Source organism: Periplaneta americana, chromosome 12 (assembly GCF_040183065.1).
Source record: "Periplaneta americana isolate PAMFEO1 chromosome 12, P.americana_PAMFEO1_priV1, whole genome shotgun sequence".
NCBI lineage: Eukaryota > Metazoa > Arthropoda > Insecta > Blattodea > Blattidae > Periplaneta > Periplaneta americana.
This window is the reverse complement of record NC_091128.1, coordinates 107,534,097-107,553,023: the sequence shown is the minus strand read 5'-3', so window position 1 is coordinate 107,553,023 and position 18,927 is coordinate 107,534,097. Positions and strand designations below refer to the sequence as shown.

Genomic DNA, 18,927 nt, shown 5'->3' with positions numbered 1-18,927 from the left:
TACTCGTTCTAGTTTTGTAGTGAACCCACTCACTCCGGTACAAGAAACAGTCTGCCAGCTACAAAATGAAACTTCAGCTAACAACCCAGCAGCTGTTCCACAAAGATCAGTAAATCTCTACTATATGGTCAAGATGCAAATTCGCTCAGGTAACAGAAACCAATGTGGAAAAGTAATCATACAATATCATAATTATCATTAAATATGAAATTATTTGTAATTTTATTATAATATACATATGTAACAATTATTTTTCAGATAACGTTTGTCATCGACCCTGGGCTTTTGAACGTGTTCCCAACAAAATGATTCGGGGCTTAGACAATGCTCTCATTTACACATCTACCAAAGAAGCGTGCCTGGCTGCTTGTTTAAATGAGGTAATTGCGGTACAGTATGTTTTCAAAAATACTTGCCTCATTTTTGGGAGTAAGTATAATTTTTATCATTCAATTATTTTCTGAGAACTTAATGAATATCACATTATAAGAAATAACATTTTCAAATTATAAACTCAAAAAACTATAATGTATTTAAATACTGAAAGACACGATTACATCATATTTCGTGTTATGCAGTGTATTAAAGACATTGATCAATATTTTTAAGTTCTATTATGAAATTAATAAAAATTAAAAGTAAAGGCTTATTAATTGTTTTTATTGTATATTGTGCAATAAAACAAAAATGTCAGTAATTATTTCAAAATAAATGTACACAATTTATATGCAAGATAATTCATTACAAAATACAAGCTGAAGAGAGAATTTCAAGATGCCATCATCACCACCATAATCAAATTTTCCATAGCGATATTTCGCCAACATCTTTATGGTGTATACTCAATTTAAAATGTACTTGCTCTTCTTTTCGATGTCTTTTTTATTTGAAACCTGTCCATATTTTTATTTAAATTTTATTCGTATTAAAAGCTATTCTGTGTCGCAAGGCAAAACCACTGTGTTGGGTCAGACTAATAAAATAAAAATAATGTATTAAGGGAGGTAGATAGTTTTTACTTAATCGAGGATGAGTTTGCAATTAAATAGTCGGAGAATAATAAATTCTATTTAACTTACGAATTGCATATAATATTTTTTCCACTCCCACTCCCCTAATAAAAGTGAAATGTTACACGATTTAATACCATAACTGTTAGAAAAATCGTAGAGTTTCGAGTATTCTTTTATTTGTTGCTATGCGACTGTTGAACGAAACACATTTTCAATTTCTTCCTTAGGGAAGTAATGTGACTTAAGTCCCGTCGTCAATAGCAACCAACAAAATCACGGTAAAATCCATTTACAGTCGAACTTCGACACCGTATCTCGAAGTGCTTCCAGAAACTGGTAACGCTTCAAGTCATAGAAAATTCGAGATAAAGAAAATATGAAAACATTTTCAATACCTCAAATTACTGATGGAAAGTATTAATTACTTTAAACCTACCTCCGTAATTTAATTAATACTGTAAATGTATAAATTAAATTCATTAGTTCTTATTATCAGAACAACGTACCTCTATATAAAAAAGCTCCTAGCACTATTGCTACCACTATCATTATTAAAACTCGCTTTTTCTCCATGGTGTTCACTTCACTGTGTCCTGTGCTTACTTACTTACTTACAAATGGCTTTTAAGGAACCCGAAGGTTCATTGCCGCCCTCACATAAGCCCGCCATCGGTCCCTATCCTGTGCAAGATTAAGCCAGTCTCTATCATCATACCCCACCTCCCTCTAATCCATTTTAATATTATCCTCCCATCTACGTCTCGGCCTCCCTAAAGGTCTTTTTCCCTCCGGTCTCCCAACTAACACTCTATATGCATTTCTGGATTCGCCCATACGTGCTACATGCCCTGCCCATCTCAAACGTCTGGATTTCAAGTTCCTAATTATGTCAGGTGAAGAATACAATGCGTGCAGTTCTGTGTTGTGTAACTTTCTCCATTCTCCTGTAACTTCATCCCGCTTAGCCCCAAATATTTTCTTAAGCACCTTATTCTCAAACACCCTTAACCTATGTTCCTCTCTCAGAGTGAGAGTCCAAGTTTCACAGCCATATAGAAGAACCGGTAATATAACTGTTTTATAAATTCTAACTTTCAGATTTTTGGAGCAGACTGGATGATAAGAGCTTATCAACCGAATAATAACACGCATTTCCCATATTTATTCTGCGTTTAATTTCCTCCCGAGTGTCATTTATATTTGTTACTGTTGCTCCAAGATATTTGAATTTTTCCACCTCTTCGAAGGATAAATCTCCAATATTTATATTTCCATTTCGTACAATATTCTGGTCACGAGACATAATCATATACTTTGTCTTTTCGGGATTTACTTCCAAACCGATCGCTTTACTTGCTTCAAGTAAAATTTCCGTGTTTTCCCTAATCGTTTGTGTATTTTCTCCTAACATATTCACGTCATCTGCATACACAAGAAGCTGATGTAGCCCGTTCAATTCCAAACCCTGCCTATTATCCTGAACTTTCCTAATGGCATATTCTAAAGCGAAGTTAAAAAGTAAAGGTGATAGTGCATCTCCCTGCTTTAGCCCGCAGTGAATTGGAAAAGGATCAGATAGAAACTGACCTATACGGACTCTGCTGCATGTTTCACTGAGACACATTTTAATTAATCGAACTAGTTTCTTGGGGTCCTGTGCTAGGCTGAATTAACCAAAATGTTTCCTTTTGCTGATTCTATGTAATTAAGTTTCTAAAAATTTTAATTACTGAACATGCACTTAGGGAAACCCATACCGCTTAACTTTCAACATAGATGTTGGGGTTGTCCATAGACTCTTTCTTTGCTTTTCAGGACGACGAATTTAGCAATTCATAACAAAGTTAGAGAAGAATAATGAAGTTATATCATTATGTCCTAGCTCATTGTGCTATACTGTTACGTTACAGATACCTGCCTGTAGTGATTGACAGGGGTAGGATTAATATACTAAGGGTTGATTTCTGGAGGACACTTTCAAAGGAAGTAAAATACTAATGTACAAAGAATGCTTGTTAAAGTACTGGTATTTCATCACATTCATTCAATTTTACTTACACATGTGTACATAACTTTCATTTTCACCTTAAAATCGAATTAAAGAATATGTATTTCATAGTGGAAAGAGAAATATTCATCGAAATATCGAAAAGCTCGGCTAACAGAACTTTGAGATATGGAAAAAATATTACATGTAAATTACATACGATTTCACTGGGAAATTAAAATTCCTTAGAGGTATCGAAAAATCGAGTGACAGAAGTTCGGCTGTACTTCCCTAAAACAAGGAATAACAGCATACTTACGGAAATGGGAGTGCAAAAAATTATAAAAGTACCGTATCCTTATTACTATATTTCGATAAAAGTCCAAATATATTCACTTCTTATTCACCTATCATAATGTTGGTGTAATGGTTGGTTTTATCAACTGCCTTTTTGGAGTACTGACTAATAGATAACTTAAAAAATGTTTACAGCATCGTTTCACATGCCGTTCTCTGGAATACAACTACGTTACACTACAGTGTCATCTCAGTGACTCAGATCGGCGGACTACTGGCCAGTATGTTCAATTTGTTGATGCACCTGGAGTTGATTACTTCGAAAATCTTTGCCTCAAAGGTATAAACTCATGTATTTATCTATTCTATCAATGTATCTTTAAACAATGATCATTTTTATTTTTATTTCTAAACTAACAAGAGATTGTTTCAATAAACGCAGACACCCAGACACAACAATTCATCACAAACTTTTCGTGAAGCAGACATGTTATATATTTTTTTCATCTCATTTAATTAAAATATTATGAGTCATGCAAAACGAAATTAAATGACATAAGTTGATGTAAATAATATAACACTTGCAAGAGTGATAATTAACACAGAGAATATCAGAATAATTAAACACGTCTTAAAAGTGGTTATGCTTGATTTGAGTCTAAAATCCGCATTTGCAATTGAAGAGTCCACTACAAGAATGATGGATGTCATTTGGAATACATTTTGCAGGAGAAGCAATTGAAAGCTTGAAATGCTTAGCGCTCAAAGCTTAACTGTGATTTTCCGATCATTACTGGACAATGACTATCAATGTTAATACCATATAACTCTTTATGTACATTCTATATGTCTTAAGCTATGCATTGACAGTCTTGGTTCATTTTCGATAAGAAAGTGACATCCATCATTCTTGCAGTGGACGCTTCAATTACACTGCTAAATTAGTCTTTAATTTACGCTTTTTTAATAAATAACTACTAGACACTTTATTAGTATTTCATTCAAATGTAACTTATGCAAAAACATTATTGCCGTACTGAAGCATAAGATTGGGATGCTTCAAAGCACAATTCATTCACGAATGTCGTACTAATCCTGCTAAATTCTAGATTAAGCAATTTACGTAATATAAAAAATTATTGGTTCTCAAATTGGTTGATTTTTGGTCACAAAGTTTGGAAAATCGGAAATTAAAAGATACCGTAGTTACATTACATTTCGTTATCTTTTACAATTTGATTAAGAAGGTAGGCTCAGAGACTTATGACGGTGTAGTTACAAGCATAGCCATTATGTATTATTAATTTTTCTTTGTTTAAGTACCGGTACAACATAATACTAACTTACACCATAATATTCTAGCGTTAACGAATGGAATGTGTACTCCTGAATTGTAAGTTTCAGCAGATTTCTACCACAAAATATAGCACATACTGAGATTCAACAATCATTATTTCTACATTTCAGCCAACCAGGCTTGTAAAGGAAACAGACCATACCAAATTCCTCGAATAGGAGTGAATGAAGACAAAGTGTCACAATATGCCAGTCTGCACTACTATGTGGATAAGGAACTACAGGTATAAAATAAATACTCATTATACTTTTATTATAATATCAATCTGGAAAGAAATTTTTAGATAGTCATCGAAAAATGTGAACAAGGAAAACAAACGCATGAAATTACGGTACTTACTGAATGAAAAAAAAAAAAAAAAAAAAGTTTATGAAAAGTTGGAAATAACTTTCTTAGTTAATTCAGATTCTTGACCTACCTTACAAATATGATATCGTCGCTGCGTATTCAAAATGCGCTATGTGTTTTTAAAAAGAGTTTGCAGGAAAAAGAAGAAAGCATTGTCACTTCTAATTCCCTCGATTTTCAAAGCCACTTTCAGTATCATTTCAATCATTACAAGAAAAACGAGTCCCGCGCCATGGCATTATGGTCTAAGACATCCTGCCTAGGGCTCGAGTTACGGAATGCGCGCTGGTTCGAATCCTAATGGGGGAAGAAATTTTCTCATGAAATTTCGGACAGTGTATGGGACCGGTGTCCACCCAGCATCGTGATGCACTTGGGGAGCTACAATAGGTAGCGAAATTCGGTTGCGAAAGCCAGCTATAACGACTGGGTGGGGATCATCGTGCTAACCACACGATACCTCTATTGTGGTTGGATGATCGTCCACCTCTCTCCGGTATGTGGGTGTTAGGCCAGCAGCCAGCTGGTCGGTCTTGACCCTTCACGGGCTGTAGCGCCACGGATTATTATTATTATTAGTATCATTATTATTATTATTATTATTATTATTATTATTATTATTATTATTGCATTACAAGAAAAATGATGAAATTATACCGAAAGCAACTCTGAAAATCAAGGAAATTAAAAGTGACAATGCTTTCTTCTTTCTCCTGCAAATTTTTTTTGAAAACACACAGCGAATTTTGGAGTCACAGTGACGATATGTATTTCAGATAGTGCAACAGCAGGTTGCTTGTGTCTTAAGCAAAATATATTAGTTTTATCTTATTGAAGTTCTTAGGAACTTAACACGTGCGGAAATGGGCGAGTTTACAATATTCTGGCTTTTTAATTTGTAACAATGAAAAAAAAAAAACCGCACGAAAAACACTGGAAAGCTTTTTAGAGTTTTAGGTGAACAGTATTATAGTTAAAGGACAATCAACCCTTTAATATCAATATTACTAATGACAATAAAATTGTGAGACTCCTTCAAGTTCACAATTTTTTACTACAAACATTTATGTAAAGATTAATTTTTTGGTTCTACAGAATTATCTGTTATGGTTACCAGGAGCGAATTTTTCTCCATTAATTACAAACATTTTCCTGAACATACAGTTGCATGGGAGTATATTCATATTTAACAAAATAATTTATCGTAACTGACAGGTAACCAGCGAATCGGCCTGTCGACTCGCCTGTGAGATCGAAAATGAGTTCTTATGCCGTTCATTCCTGTACCGAGGCCCACCTATTGGCACTACTTACAACTGCCAACTCTTCCACTTGGATCACAAGACACTGCCTGATGGACCAAGCACATTCCTGAATGCTGAAAGACCTCTCATCGATAATGGGGAGAGAGTTGGCACTTACTATGAAAATGTCTGCGAGAGTATGTATGCCAATTATTGTCTTATAGAATTATATTACATAATCACAAATCTTCGACCTTTGAATATCTGTCTTGTTTATATAAGAGTCCATCAATTTTTTTAAGTGAAACGCGAATAACTATTAGATTAATACTGTATTATAAATCTTGGTAAGAAAGTTACATGATCTTTTTTTACTTTACAATAATAATAGGGGCATCACTCACAGAGAGCTTTAGAGGACTGCCCACTCACTGCCCCATTTCCAAATTAAAAATGTCGGCATCATCACTGGACAACAAAATTTCTAGCAGTCTATAAACTATGAATAAGTGTACTAGAGATGAACAAAGCTAACTGCCGCTCTCGCTCGCTGTGTTCGTTGCATTTGTCTTTTGAGTTTCGTCTCATAACTCTCGTGCGCTTCGAGTCTTGCTCATCATTCTCGAAATAGATTTCGTAACTTTGGATAACATACATCATTGAAATAAATAACATAAGAGATGTTTAATTGATAAGTACAAAAAGGCAAAACAAAACAGTATCATGGTTATCAAAATGTTCTGGTTCTATTATCAGATATTACCTCTGGTTATATAAATAGAAAGAAAATTCTCAAATAAATTTGCATTTCTAAGAAACATAAAACATAACGTTAAATAAAGTGTTAATATTTTTTTACTTAAGATTGTGCACTTGATCTCAAACATACGAAAACAAATTCCTAGCTTTTAATATGAGCCTAGTAATTAAATAAAGATTGGAAAACGGATTATTATACACTGAAAGGTAGAGATGATGTTTCAAACAGGCTACTTGATTGTTTATACATATATAACAGTTGCCAAAACATAAAAGTTCAGTCTGGTATAAACAACTGACGATTGAAGGCTGCTTAACGTTCGAGATTTGATCACTCTCGATGTCTTGATCATTCGTTACAAACAGTCAACGACATAGACAATATTGTCATGCAGGTTTTCGGCTTTGCGGGCACTGTTAGTCTTGATTTCTCAATCGTTGTTCAACTCTATAGAGTGTATATAATATTTACAACTTCAATACTAAAGCATAAAAAACAATAATTCTTGCAGAAAAGTTTAGGTTAATATTAATGGACACAGTAATGCATACCTCACACTCAAAATTTTTTTTTTTAATACAGCACGAATAATTTCACTTACACCTTCAGCATGTCCTTCACCAAGGTAGATGTATAAATCTTAGATATAGTTACTTATATACGAATTACAATTTCATCATAATCATTATCAGCATAACCACCACCACCATCCTGCCAAGTGTTAGGCCTATTAAAGCCTGTTACAGGCTCTACATTACAGAATCTTTCCATATTTGAGGGTTCGTACTAAATTCCTTTTCCCTCTGATTGAAAATTCGGAATTTAGGTATTCTTCCAGAATTCAATTTTGCCCATACTGAGTTAAGAAAGTTAGAATTGGAGTTGTTTCTGATTTCCTTTCCATTACACCGTTAGTTCTCCATTCCCCTTGTGATAAAAAAGAATACAGCCTAAAGTTCACACTTTAATAATATTTTGAATTTATATCATTACAGAGACAACAGGCAGCCCACAGGACAACCTGCCTTTGGTATTTGACAGCACAGAAGATCCTTCTCTAAACAATCAGACTCGCAATGACATCAACTGTGATAAGACTGGAACTTGCTATGATGGTGAATGAAATTTTATTTTTAGGAGATTTTCTAGCATGCCAACCTACATTACAGACATAGCAGATTTACCTTTAATTTTCTGTTACAGTTTCTGTTAACTGCAAGGACACCCGTATAGCAGTTCAGGTCAGGACCAACAAACCCTTCAATGGAAGAATTTATGCTTTGGGACGATCAGAAACATGCAACATAGATGTTCAAAACAGCGACCTGTTCAGACTTGACCTGACAATGAGCGGCCAAGACTGTAACACTCAGTCCGTGGTGAGTTTAACATGATCGACGATAGATATGAAGCAATATTTGAGAGAATGAGAATTATAAGATGAAATAAAAGTTGAAATTAATGATTCTCATTAAATAATACATCACATTAACATTACGTGGAGTTCCAAATCTGTTTTGTTTATGGTGTTGTTGTCTACTTGCTTTTAAAAATGCTTACATTTTACAATAATGATTATTTTTAGGAAATTAGTTGTTAAGTTCAGGTGATATGACATATCACAATACAACAGAATTGCAAGTATAGGTAATAAAAACATTGAATGATAGATAGACAGATTTATTGTCATCAACATTTATATATTAGTTACGGTGTACCACAACTTATGTATACGGGTTTCACCATAACTTGCTATTACATTTACTTACAATTATTATGAAATCCCGACAGCCTATTAAACTAATACCTCTTCTACTATCCTTATTAACTTAACTCCTCACAGTCAATTTCTCTTTATTGATCTTAAACATTCACCATATGTTCGTTCCTCACTTACGTTCCTTCAAGCAATCTAATCTTGCTAACATAAATTATATTATATTTCCGTCTTTCTACATCGCATCTAGCCCGTTCTACTCTACAGGATATTATTCTGTTGATCTTTATTATTGTATCAAAATATCGTTCTTAAATTTTAACTAACTATTATTATACTATCACTACACTAACATTCATATTTAAAACACTTAACACCTTCACACGGTTTTACTCATTTTACCTGATACACATCATTATTATAATAATAAAAACATTGAATGATTGTGTTAACAGACTGGAGTATACACCAACACAGTAGTGCTTCAACATCACAGTGTAGTCATGACAAAGGCTGACAAGATCTACAAAGTGAAGTGCACTTACGATATGTCATCCAAGAATATCACCTTCGGAATGATGCCCATCAGGTATTTTATGCTGCATACATAACTTTGGAAACAATATTCTAATCTCACAGGAAACGAATCTGTTACAGAAATGTCGCATATCTACTCGTGTTATGGTTATTTATGAGTACTGTAACTTCTCATAATATACTTTAAATTATGCATATTTTACTATTTCATATTTCTTTATCATTAGGATAATATTTGAGATCAGAGAGGAGATTTCATTGCAAATTTAATTAGTTTAACTGAAATTACGTGCCAAAACAATATTTTCTCTCACCAAGATCGTCTTAGTTGTGAACAATCAGAGGCAAATTAAGGTCTTGTGTGACAAATGCTAAGTTCCGAATGAACTATGCATTGTGCAACATAAATTCATGAAGAGCTTAAAGTACACTCCAATAGCAATGACATTCAAACATTTCTTCAGACAAAATCCGTACAAAATTGCATAGCTGCTCTCTTGGATGGCTAAAATGAGGAAGCTAAATTCAGAACATGTACATTGCTGCAGTGTACTGTACTAAAAATTACTAGGTCGACAATAATGAATAAAAAAATGTTTAGTAGTAGTAGTAGTAGTAGTAGTAGTAGTAGTAGTAGTAGTAGTAGTAGTAGTAGTAGTAGTAGTAGTAGTAGAAGTAATAATAATAATAATAATAATAATAATAATAATAATAATAATAATAATAATAATAATACTCGTTTATTGTACCTGTTTAAATGTGGATAGTTGTTGTTTAGTGAACTGTCTGAAGACAGGTCTGAACCTCACAAGTGACACCAACAAGCGATCACTCATGAGGCAACTAGGCCAGGAGATAATGAGGTAGGGTGGCCAGTTTAAATAATGTGGGTGTGACCAATAATTTTTTTCTTATAGGTATATTGGTAAAAACTGCAGTGAGCTCAATTATTATGTCATTAATGTCACCCAACAATATTCAGCACTTTACAGCATTCTCACTTTTCAGTTGAGTTGCGTTAACTTTCATATAACTTTCAATAATGGCTTAATTTACATAAATTGAGCAATTTTCTTAGCTAAAAAGCAGATCAATTCCTAAGTAAGTTTAAAAACTGCTTGGAAGCCATTTATTAATTTACTGACACGTTTGGAGAAAAGTGACTAAATATGTTAGGTCTGAATACTGACGCAGGAGAGCAGATACTTAAGTAAAATCCGAGCTACTCCCTTAATGCACGGAACATTGTAAATATATTCCTTGAATTCATTTCATTTATAGTGCCAAGACATAAGGTACTTAACTATAGTGTGAAATAATCTCTTTCCTGATCACTTAAATGAATTTAGAGTAATAACATTACACAATAAATATGTTTTAGATGAAAGTAAAGTACATATAAATATGATATTAGAAATTCCATGACACAGATGTACAGACCATTGGTATGCACCCATTGTGCTGCCTTCAAATTAGATGTGGGCAAGAAATGACAAAGTTTTTCCGGAGTCATCCATTAAATACAGAGTTGTTTACGTGCCATACATTTACAACACAGGCCTTAAACCTTGTTTTTTCCCGGAAATTGTGACAATTATTATGCATTCTTACAAAATTAAGCTACTATCGAATACTCATTTTCAAACCATAAAACACAAATATAGCATATTTTTAATTTATTTTTTTAGGGATCCTGAGATGATCAGTATTACGTCTGCCCCAGAAGCTCCTCCACCAAGGATTCGTATTGTTGACAACCGAGGCCGTGAAGTTGAAACTGTACGAATTGGAGACAAACTTACTTTCCGTATTGAAATTCCTGATGACAGTGAGTGAAACATTTCGTCATAACTGATAATGAAATCCCGTAATAAAAATTACACTAACAACATAAAAACGTGTTTATTTTGTTTTTCAGCGCCATATGGTATTTTTGCACGAAGCTGTGTAGCAATGGCAAAGGATTCGAAAAGCACATTCCAGATTATTGATGACGAAGGGTAAGGCATCATTCAACCTATATTTTTAAAAAATCTCTCAATTTATTTACTTTTTCATACCAACTTACTATTTTAAAACGTTAATTTGTTTTCAGATGTCCTGTGGATCCTAGCATTTTCCCCAGTTTTACTCCTGATGGAAATGCACTACAGTCTGTGTATGAAGCTTTCCGTTTTACTGAATCGTATGGAGTCATCTTTCAGTGCAATGTCAAATACTGTCTGGGACCCTGCGATCCGGTAAATATTCCTGTCTCTAGAGCTCAGCATGCTAATATAATCACTGTCACACAATGATAATAAAAAAAAAACATATTCTGAAAATAAGTTTAGTCGACAAAATTTGTGAAACTGTTCTCTGTAAATGTTAAAAAAAATTAACTTCTTGGAATCGCAGATGACCAATCAGCATGTATGCCACATACATATATATTTCATTGATACATAAATACGTATTTATTTATAACATAAACTTTAAGGCATGCTGAAAATTCTTAGCCAAAACAGTGAGAGACAATGAAACAAGTTTGGTTATCTCTAACTTAACATAACAGTTTGACTACGGTAATATCTCGTTTATTGTACATCATATGAGTAAAATATTTAAGTGCTCACTTCTGTTTAAAATAGGCAGAAAAGTAAACTACAATAGAACTTATCCTTTCTTTATTTAAAAAAAATTCATTCTTCATTCTCTCCAAACTGCAAACTTTTAAGCTGGTTTTTCATCCACAAACTAGACATTTCTGGACTCCCAATATCGTCAGTCCATTGACATTATCTTTCCTCATTGAATTGAGGAAGAACGTCTTGATGAATTTAGTGTTGAAAAAGGTCTTGTAATTTTCATCTTTTTTATCAATGTCGTTATTACAATTAGTTTCACCACCCCAAGAAATATATCTTCTAAATTGTTGTTAATAAATAAACTCACATTGCGACAGCTTCTTGTGCTTGACGAAAAACTTTTTTTCGTATAACTTCGAATTCAGTATGACAACTATTCTCATCCAACATAAATATATCTCCGAAACTGACAAACTAATTGTCTGAGAAATGCCTATCGAAACCGTAAATAATTAAAAAAAATCTATAGAAATTTGATTATATAACTCTTATTCTCACAGTAGCTGCGAAAGAATTATTCAAATGTAAATGTAAGGGAAAGCGACACTTAAAATCTACAAATTTAATGTTTTTAAGATATGAAATAATAGTTATAGTACTATAATAAAAAGTTTGATATGATCATAATTATTAGAATGTTCACATGTTCATATGGCTCAATGCAAGAGGCACTACTATTCATTCTAGGGATATACACCTACTCCCTATAATATCTTGAAGAATATTATATAATATCCAATTTCCATGAACAGAATCCAGGATTGTTGAGTTGATAACTGGATATAATAATCATTGATGGTTATTAATACCTTGATTACTTAATCACATTTAACAACAACATACAATTGGCATGAAACTGTAGTACCATAACTGAACGGGTACAGATCCAGAAATAAAATTTGGTCCACCTGGATTTTCCAAGTTTCAGTTATAACATATTGCTTATAGCCCTTACTGAGCATGCGCAGTATGTTATAACTGGAACTTGGAAAATTCAAGTGGCCCAAATTTTGTTTCTGGGTCTGTACAAAAATATGTTTATACTGTATATGCAATTTTAATTTCGACTTCAAAAACAAAGCCTCAATGATTAAAAGATCATCAATATATTTTTATTTATTGTAATGACGTGAAAGTGCTAGCATGTTTCAAAGAGCCAATACTACTTCATAGAAGATTGTTGATATGTACATTCATTCACCACAAAAAAAGTTACTAAGACAGTGAATATTTATTATCAAGTCATGACTTATCATGTAAGTCATAGTTATGTAATAAATGTAACTATGTTAAATGTAACAATTGTTGCAGGCTGTGTGTGAATGGGGACATGAATCTGTAGAGTCCTGGGGCAGACGGAAGAGATCTGTGGTATCCAACCACACTGCAAACGAATCAGAGGATGACATGACCCTTAGTCAAGAAATTCTAGTTCTGGACTTCGGAGACGAGAAGAACAGCCAATTCCTAAGAAGCGAGGCCTCATCTTCTGACTTTGGCAAAGGTAAATAATTTTAATTAACTCACACATTCAATTTACAAATATATTGGACCTCAAATAAAAGTTTACCTTATATGTTTTTGCACAGCATCTTGCTCCATGAAATGCCCATCGAGAGATACATTAACTGTAAACAATTTTAGATTTTAACAATTCAAAAAGTAATGTAGGCCTACATATTTCGTGATTGATTAATTGTCACTATTGTAATAACTGAATAACACAACTTTCTATCAGTATTAATTACAATAAACTTAGAGCTGGCCTAGTACACAAAGAAATACTGAAAGACTGTCATTTCTTTACCTTGCACATACTATCCAGATGTGATAATTTTTATTATTGAAATATCTAAAATTCGTAAATTGGCAAAGATAAAACAATGTAAAATCTAATAAGTGTGCACGAGTTGTAATAAGGAGTGTCCGGATTGATGAAGTGTCTATGTAAGGTAGCTATGTGAAAGTTTGAATTCAGAAAATTCTGAAATATAAATCAAAAGAAATCATTTAACACTATTTTCAATGAACAGTTACAAGTTATTTAAGTTCTTATTATATATTTTATTATTACGTATACTGTAAATTAACAACTAGAATAGATCACAACAAACAATATTCTAATATTCTCTATATGTGCAGAAAACATTCGTTAGTCCCGAATGCACCCAAATATGGCCACTTAAGAGCTTCCTGCATTCTGATAATCTGACAGTGACAAACTATTCCACTTTTGGATTGGACTATAATGTAAATTCCGGATAGAAATGAAGGACATGGTTCTCTTACATGTTACCAATATCATGACAAAGGACTTATTGTTTTATATCCTTCCCAAGGAAACCATGCGAACTATTTTTTATCAGCCTTAAACATTTACCACTTCAACAAGATTTAAACTTGAGAACCTTGGATCTAATACAGAGCATCACTTAATCTTCGAGAAGAACGTACAAAAAATGTTTGTAATATTAGTGTTTGATAAAAGTTATTGATGTTGCCTTTCAGTATGTACTACTTAACAAGGAATTCAGTGTTTCTCTTCGGCTGATTTCGGCTTAATTTATGTTAATTTTCAATGTCTACCAGAATTTCATAAATCGCGGACCAGTAAGAGTCTGAATCAACGTGTTTCCACTCATTTCTACCAAAAGTCTCCACAATTGTAGTCTTAGTGATATTTGTTACCAAAGACTGAAAACCAATTAGTAATGGCAGATCTTTATTTATCTTTAATCTGTATTTATTATTTATTAATGTAGTCATCAATTTACTACAAGAATCAAACGGCCATATTTCCCCATCCATTGATTGCAATTAGGTTCCCCTCCCTACTAAAATTCATTACCTTTAGGCAGAATTGTATCTGACACATGGACCTAGAGGCAAGCACAGTAACTATTAAATCACCGAGGAAAACTGTTATGCCCTCTTTCCATAATAGTATTTCTTTACTTTACAGATAAGACGGTTACAATAGTTGAACCCTGCCCGACCAAGACTTCAGTTCTAGCACTTGGTGTGACATGTGCTCTTCTGGTGCTCGTTTACATCAGCACCATATTCTGCTATTACATGAAGAAATGGCTGTCACCACGAAAAAGTCTTGCCTGAAACTTCAAATTAAAGAACTAACAATAAGTATGTGTGATAGTGTCCGAACATTTTGAATACGAGTGTTTCAAATGAGAACTAGTATAGCCATTTTGCCTGCTGCAGTGTTGGATGTTCCAACATTACGTCAGTCTATGTACAAAAGGCATTTCCCGGTGCACAGACTTAATTTAACTAAGTGTCTCGGGTTTGCATGCAATGCAGCTACAAGACCAGTCAAAGGAACTCTGAACACAATTTAACATTAATTGTGATGCTGAACTACAAATCATCAAAGAACACAAAACCGGTGGCTGTTTGCACCATTATTCGTTAAAAATTTTCAGATGCGTAATGGGATTTTCAATTACAACTACTGGCACAACCTGTGATTGCAAATATAGCGTTCCAGCATTTCACTCCTGGCTAGGAAAGAGAACATTTATCTCCTGTAAATTGGGATTAGGTGTTTGTCCTTTGTCTCGAAGTAGTCAGTCACATGAGCTGAAAAGTCTAGTAAATATAAACATTCTAGTGCATTACTGACACAGGAATGGAACGAATCAAACATCTTAATTCCTTGAATGTAGACAGTGCCAACAATTACTACAACAGTGGTTTATTCTTAATCCTTCTTGCGTCGAAGAGGGTAAGCAAATTAACGAATGTTGGTGCATATAGCATTAATTGTGCAATTCTCACTTAAGGGGGATTACTGTGAGAACAAATTTTCACAGATAACATTGTGGGTATAGGTGAGATGTCATGGCTAACGTATGCTCTTCATCATACTTAAATGTGTGGCATTTCATATAGACCAAGGCCAATTCTTTTGTTCTACATATACAAATACCAGTAGCTTACTAAGCTGCATTGTCTCTGCTTGTAATGCAATTTAATATGGTTAAATCCAGCAATATACTATTACGCTAAGAATAAATAATAATGGTTAAATTATATAACACTGTAGAACTAAAGAATTGTGCCTTAATTATAGGGAGAGTTATGAATGCCACATTGTTTCTATGACTGCTATGTGTATAGGTTCTTAAACATGTCTACCTATGCAGGCAAGACTGATACTCTGCCAGCTTAAAGAGACATACTGGGGTTGTTGGCATCGGGATGTGGTGGAAGGAAAACGAAAGTCATACTAAGTAATTAATTTTCCATTATTTATTAATCTTTTGTATATAGTCTCATTAAACTTCGACAATTCAAATATTTATACAAACCTTTTTTCATTAATAAATCATAAAAACAGAAAAAACTTGTAATTAATTAGAACAAACCTCCAAAACCTATTAACCTATCTTTTAATTTTACTGCACCTAGTTAATTATAGGGTTTCTTCGTCATAGTCTGTTCAGTGGAAGGTGAAAAATATGAGAGTAAAAAATGAATCACTGATTGCGAGACTATACTGCGCGAGAAAAACAATTCTCGGTACAACCACAGTCTACTATATACAGTCACGAAGCTCAATATGTAATAAATATGCATCCAGAGATAGTTGCTAACCACTAGGATCACTACTATCGCCCCATTACAGACAATGCGAAAAAGTACCTGCACAGTCTATTGTTCCTAGCAACCTCATCAACTCAAACTTCGTGACTGTATATACTAGACTGTGGTACAACTGTTTATGTTTGAAACTGAAATATAACTTCAGTAGCATCACAACTCAAGACTATTCGAATCTAGTGCTGAATAACGTCACTGTGAATGCGCTAACTGGTTCCCATCTTTCCCTCTCAAACACAAGAGAATGAAATCACTGGGTTAAATGTATTCCATTTCACTTCTTTTGAGACCACTGGCCCATCGCTGTGGAGTAACAGAATGCCTGACAGTGAAACGAGTGGGCCCAGGTTCAAATCCTGGTTGGAACAAGTTACCTGGTTGAGGTATTTTCCAGGGTTTTCCCTCAACCCATTAAGGGTAACTTTCGGCACTGGACTCTGGACTCATTTTGCTGGCATTACCATTTTCATCTCTTTCAGACACTAGATAACCTTAGCAGTTGATAAATCGTCGTAAAATAATTAAAGAAAGCTGAGACCATATGCTAGAGCATTGACTTTCCCTGCTAATGAACGAAGTTTAAGTCCCACAGCTTCTTAATGGTAATCAGTGTAGCAGCAGGTCTTTTCAAATCATGCTCATTTTCCCTGCCATGATCTCATTACAATTCACAAATATCCTTATCACTGGTATAGCAGAAAAAGAAATTACTGCCATACTGTATACTGCAAATGAGGGTTCTTCTGCGAGCATTACATGGCACAAGAGACCATAGGAATATTGGATTTGTTAAGTCTTCAGGTATGGCACCAAACAAGCCAATGAAAGCAAGTCATCTACGAGTATTACTTACTTACAAATGGCTTTTAAGGAACCCGCAGGTTCATTGCCGCCCTCACATAAGCCCGCCATCAGTCCCTATCCTGTGCAAGATTAATCCAGTCTCTATCATCATATCCCACGTCCCTCAAATCCATTTTAATATTATCCTCCCATCTACGTCTCGGCTTCCCCAAAGCATCTACGAGTATTTCTGTATATAAACCTATATAACTATAATTCAGAGAATAGTCAAAAATGTATTCAGGGGACATAAAAATGAGTCTTTTAGTTTAAGAATCGAGTTATTATTGCTATATGTATATTTCATAGAAAATAAGAAAAATTCACATAACATATAATGTCCTTTTATTGAACAATCGCACATTTCCTTTAAAATTAAAGCATTATTATTATTATTACCAACTTAGTTTCAAACTTAAATAAAATTTCACATTATCGAAATACATGGACAAAATTACTGTGCATAACTATTTCGATATCAGCAAAGCTTTTGTACATTGGAAAGTATTGGTCGAACTGTGTTCTGTGGAACAATAGTGTTCTGCAAGGTATGTGTAGTATTCTGCTGCAGTCTCATTGGTCTTGGTGGCATTACAACATTGAAATTTCGTCACATATCCTCCTATAGTCGCGTCACTATTATTTCCGGCACCCAATCACGTTGCAGGTCGGCTACATTTAAACATGTGAGTTTTGTCATTTGCTGCTGATGACGTTATGCACTACCTAAGGCTCGGTAAATAACGAATATAATCGTCCGCCACTTTGGTTCTTTCGTTGGCGTTAAAAGAAAGTGCATGAGGATGCTATTTGCTGCACCGTTAACCATCATGTTGTAGCTCCTATGAGAGTCGATTTATTATCATAGGAGTTATGACATGATAATGTTTAATGGTGTGGCAAACAGATTCCTCGTCTGGTAGCTCAGCAACAAAAGAATAAAAAGCCGAACAATAACACCTACCTAGATTTTATAGAGCCTTCACTTGCTAAGGCGTAAGCAAAGAGGAGGAGTCACACCGGAAATATCAGTGACACGACTATAGTCATTAACACCAAACTTTTATCGCAAACTACCAAATTTTTATCACAAATCAGCCAGTTCAATCAACCTGATATGACAGATAACAGCCACATTGACACCTCTGTTTATTATAAACACCACAGTCATTGTTGCATCGACAGTTTGTTGTTCCCCTTCAACAATGATAAAATATTTTTTAAAATTAGATTTTATCTACGAGTGGACAATTAACACCAGAGGCGAAGCTGAGGATGATAATTTCCACACGTGCATAAAATCAGTTTACTCTCGTGTGCTATACAATATTTTATCCATTACTGGTATTTAATTTAATTTTATATTGTAGACCTTTCCTTCGTAATGTGTTGCTTGTGAAGTAGTTCTAAATGAATGAATGTGTGGATTTTATTGTTGATAATGTGTTGGTTGTCCAGGAGAGATTAATTTAAAAATGTTTAATTCACTGCTGTGAATAAAGCCACTATTTAGCAATATTAGTGGTAGTGATAGCAGCAGCAGTGGAAGTATTAGTAGTAGGTAGTAATAAAAGGAA

The 18,927-nt window shown here is 33.9% G+C and overlaps 1 protein-coding gene across 1 annotated transcript in view; it reads left to right on the top strand.

Annotated features, from left to right (window-relative positions):
- The window catches only part of tyn (trynity), a 115,722-nt gene extending 96,920 nt beyond the window's left edge, over positions 1-18,802 (top strand). Inside the window, exons 4-16 of the mRNA XM_069841889.1 lie at positions 13-149; positions 259-380; positions 3,493-3,637; positions 4,765-4,877; positions 6,218-6,443; positions 8,002-8,121; positions 8,210-8,385; positions 9,179-9,312; positions 10,949-11,088; positions 11,179-11,260; positions 11,356-11,500; positions 13,199-13,391; positions 14,850-18,802. Coding sequence (XP_069697990.1) covers positions 13-149; positions 259-380; positions 3,493-3,637; positions 4,765-4,877; positions 6,218-6,443; positions 8,002-8,121; positions 8,210-8,385; positions 9,179-9,312; positions 10,949-11,088; positions 11,179-11,260; positions 11,356-11,500; positions 13,199-13,391; positions 14,850-15,001 — 1,885 coding nt within the window. The 3' untranslated portion in view covers positions 15,002-18,802. The remainder of the gene's footprint in view (positions 1-12; positions 150-258; positions 381-3,492; positions 3,638-4,764; positions 4,878-6,217; positions 6,444-8,001; positions 8,122-8,209; positions 8,386-9,178; positions 9,313-10,948; positions 11,089-11,178; positions 11,261-11,355; positions 11,501-13,198; positions 13,392-14,849) is intronic.
- The last annotated feature ends 125 nt before the right edge of the window (positions 18,803-18,927 follow it).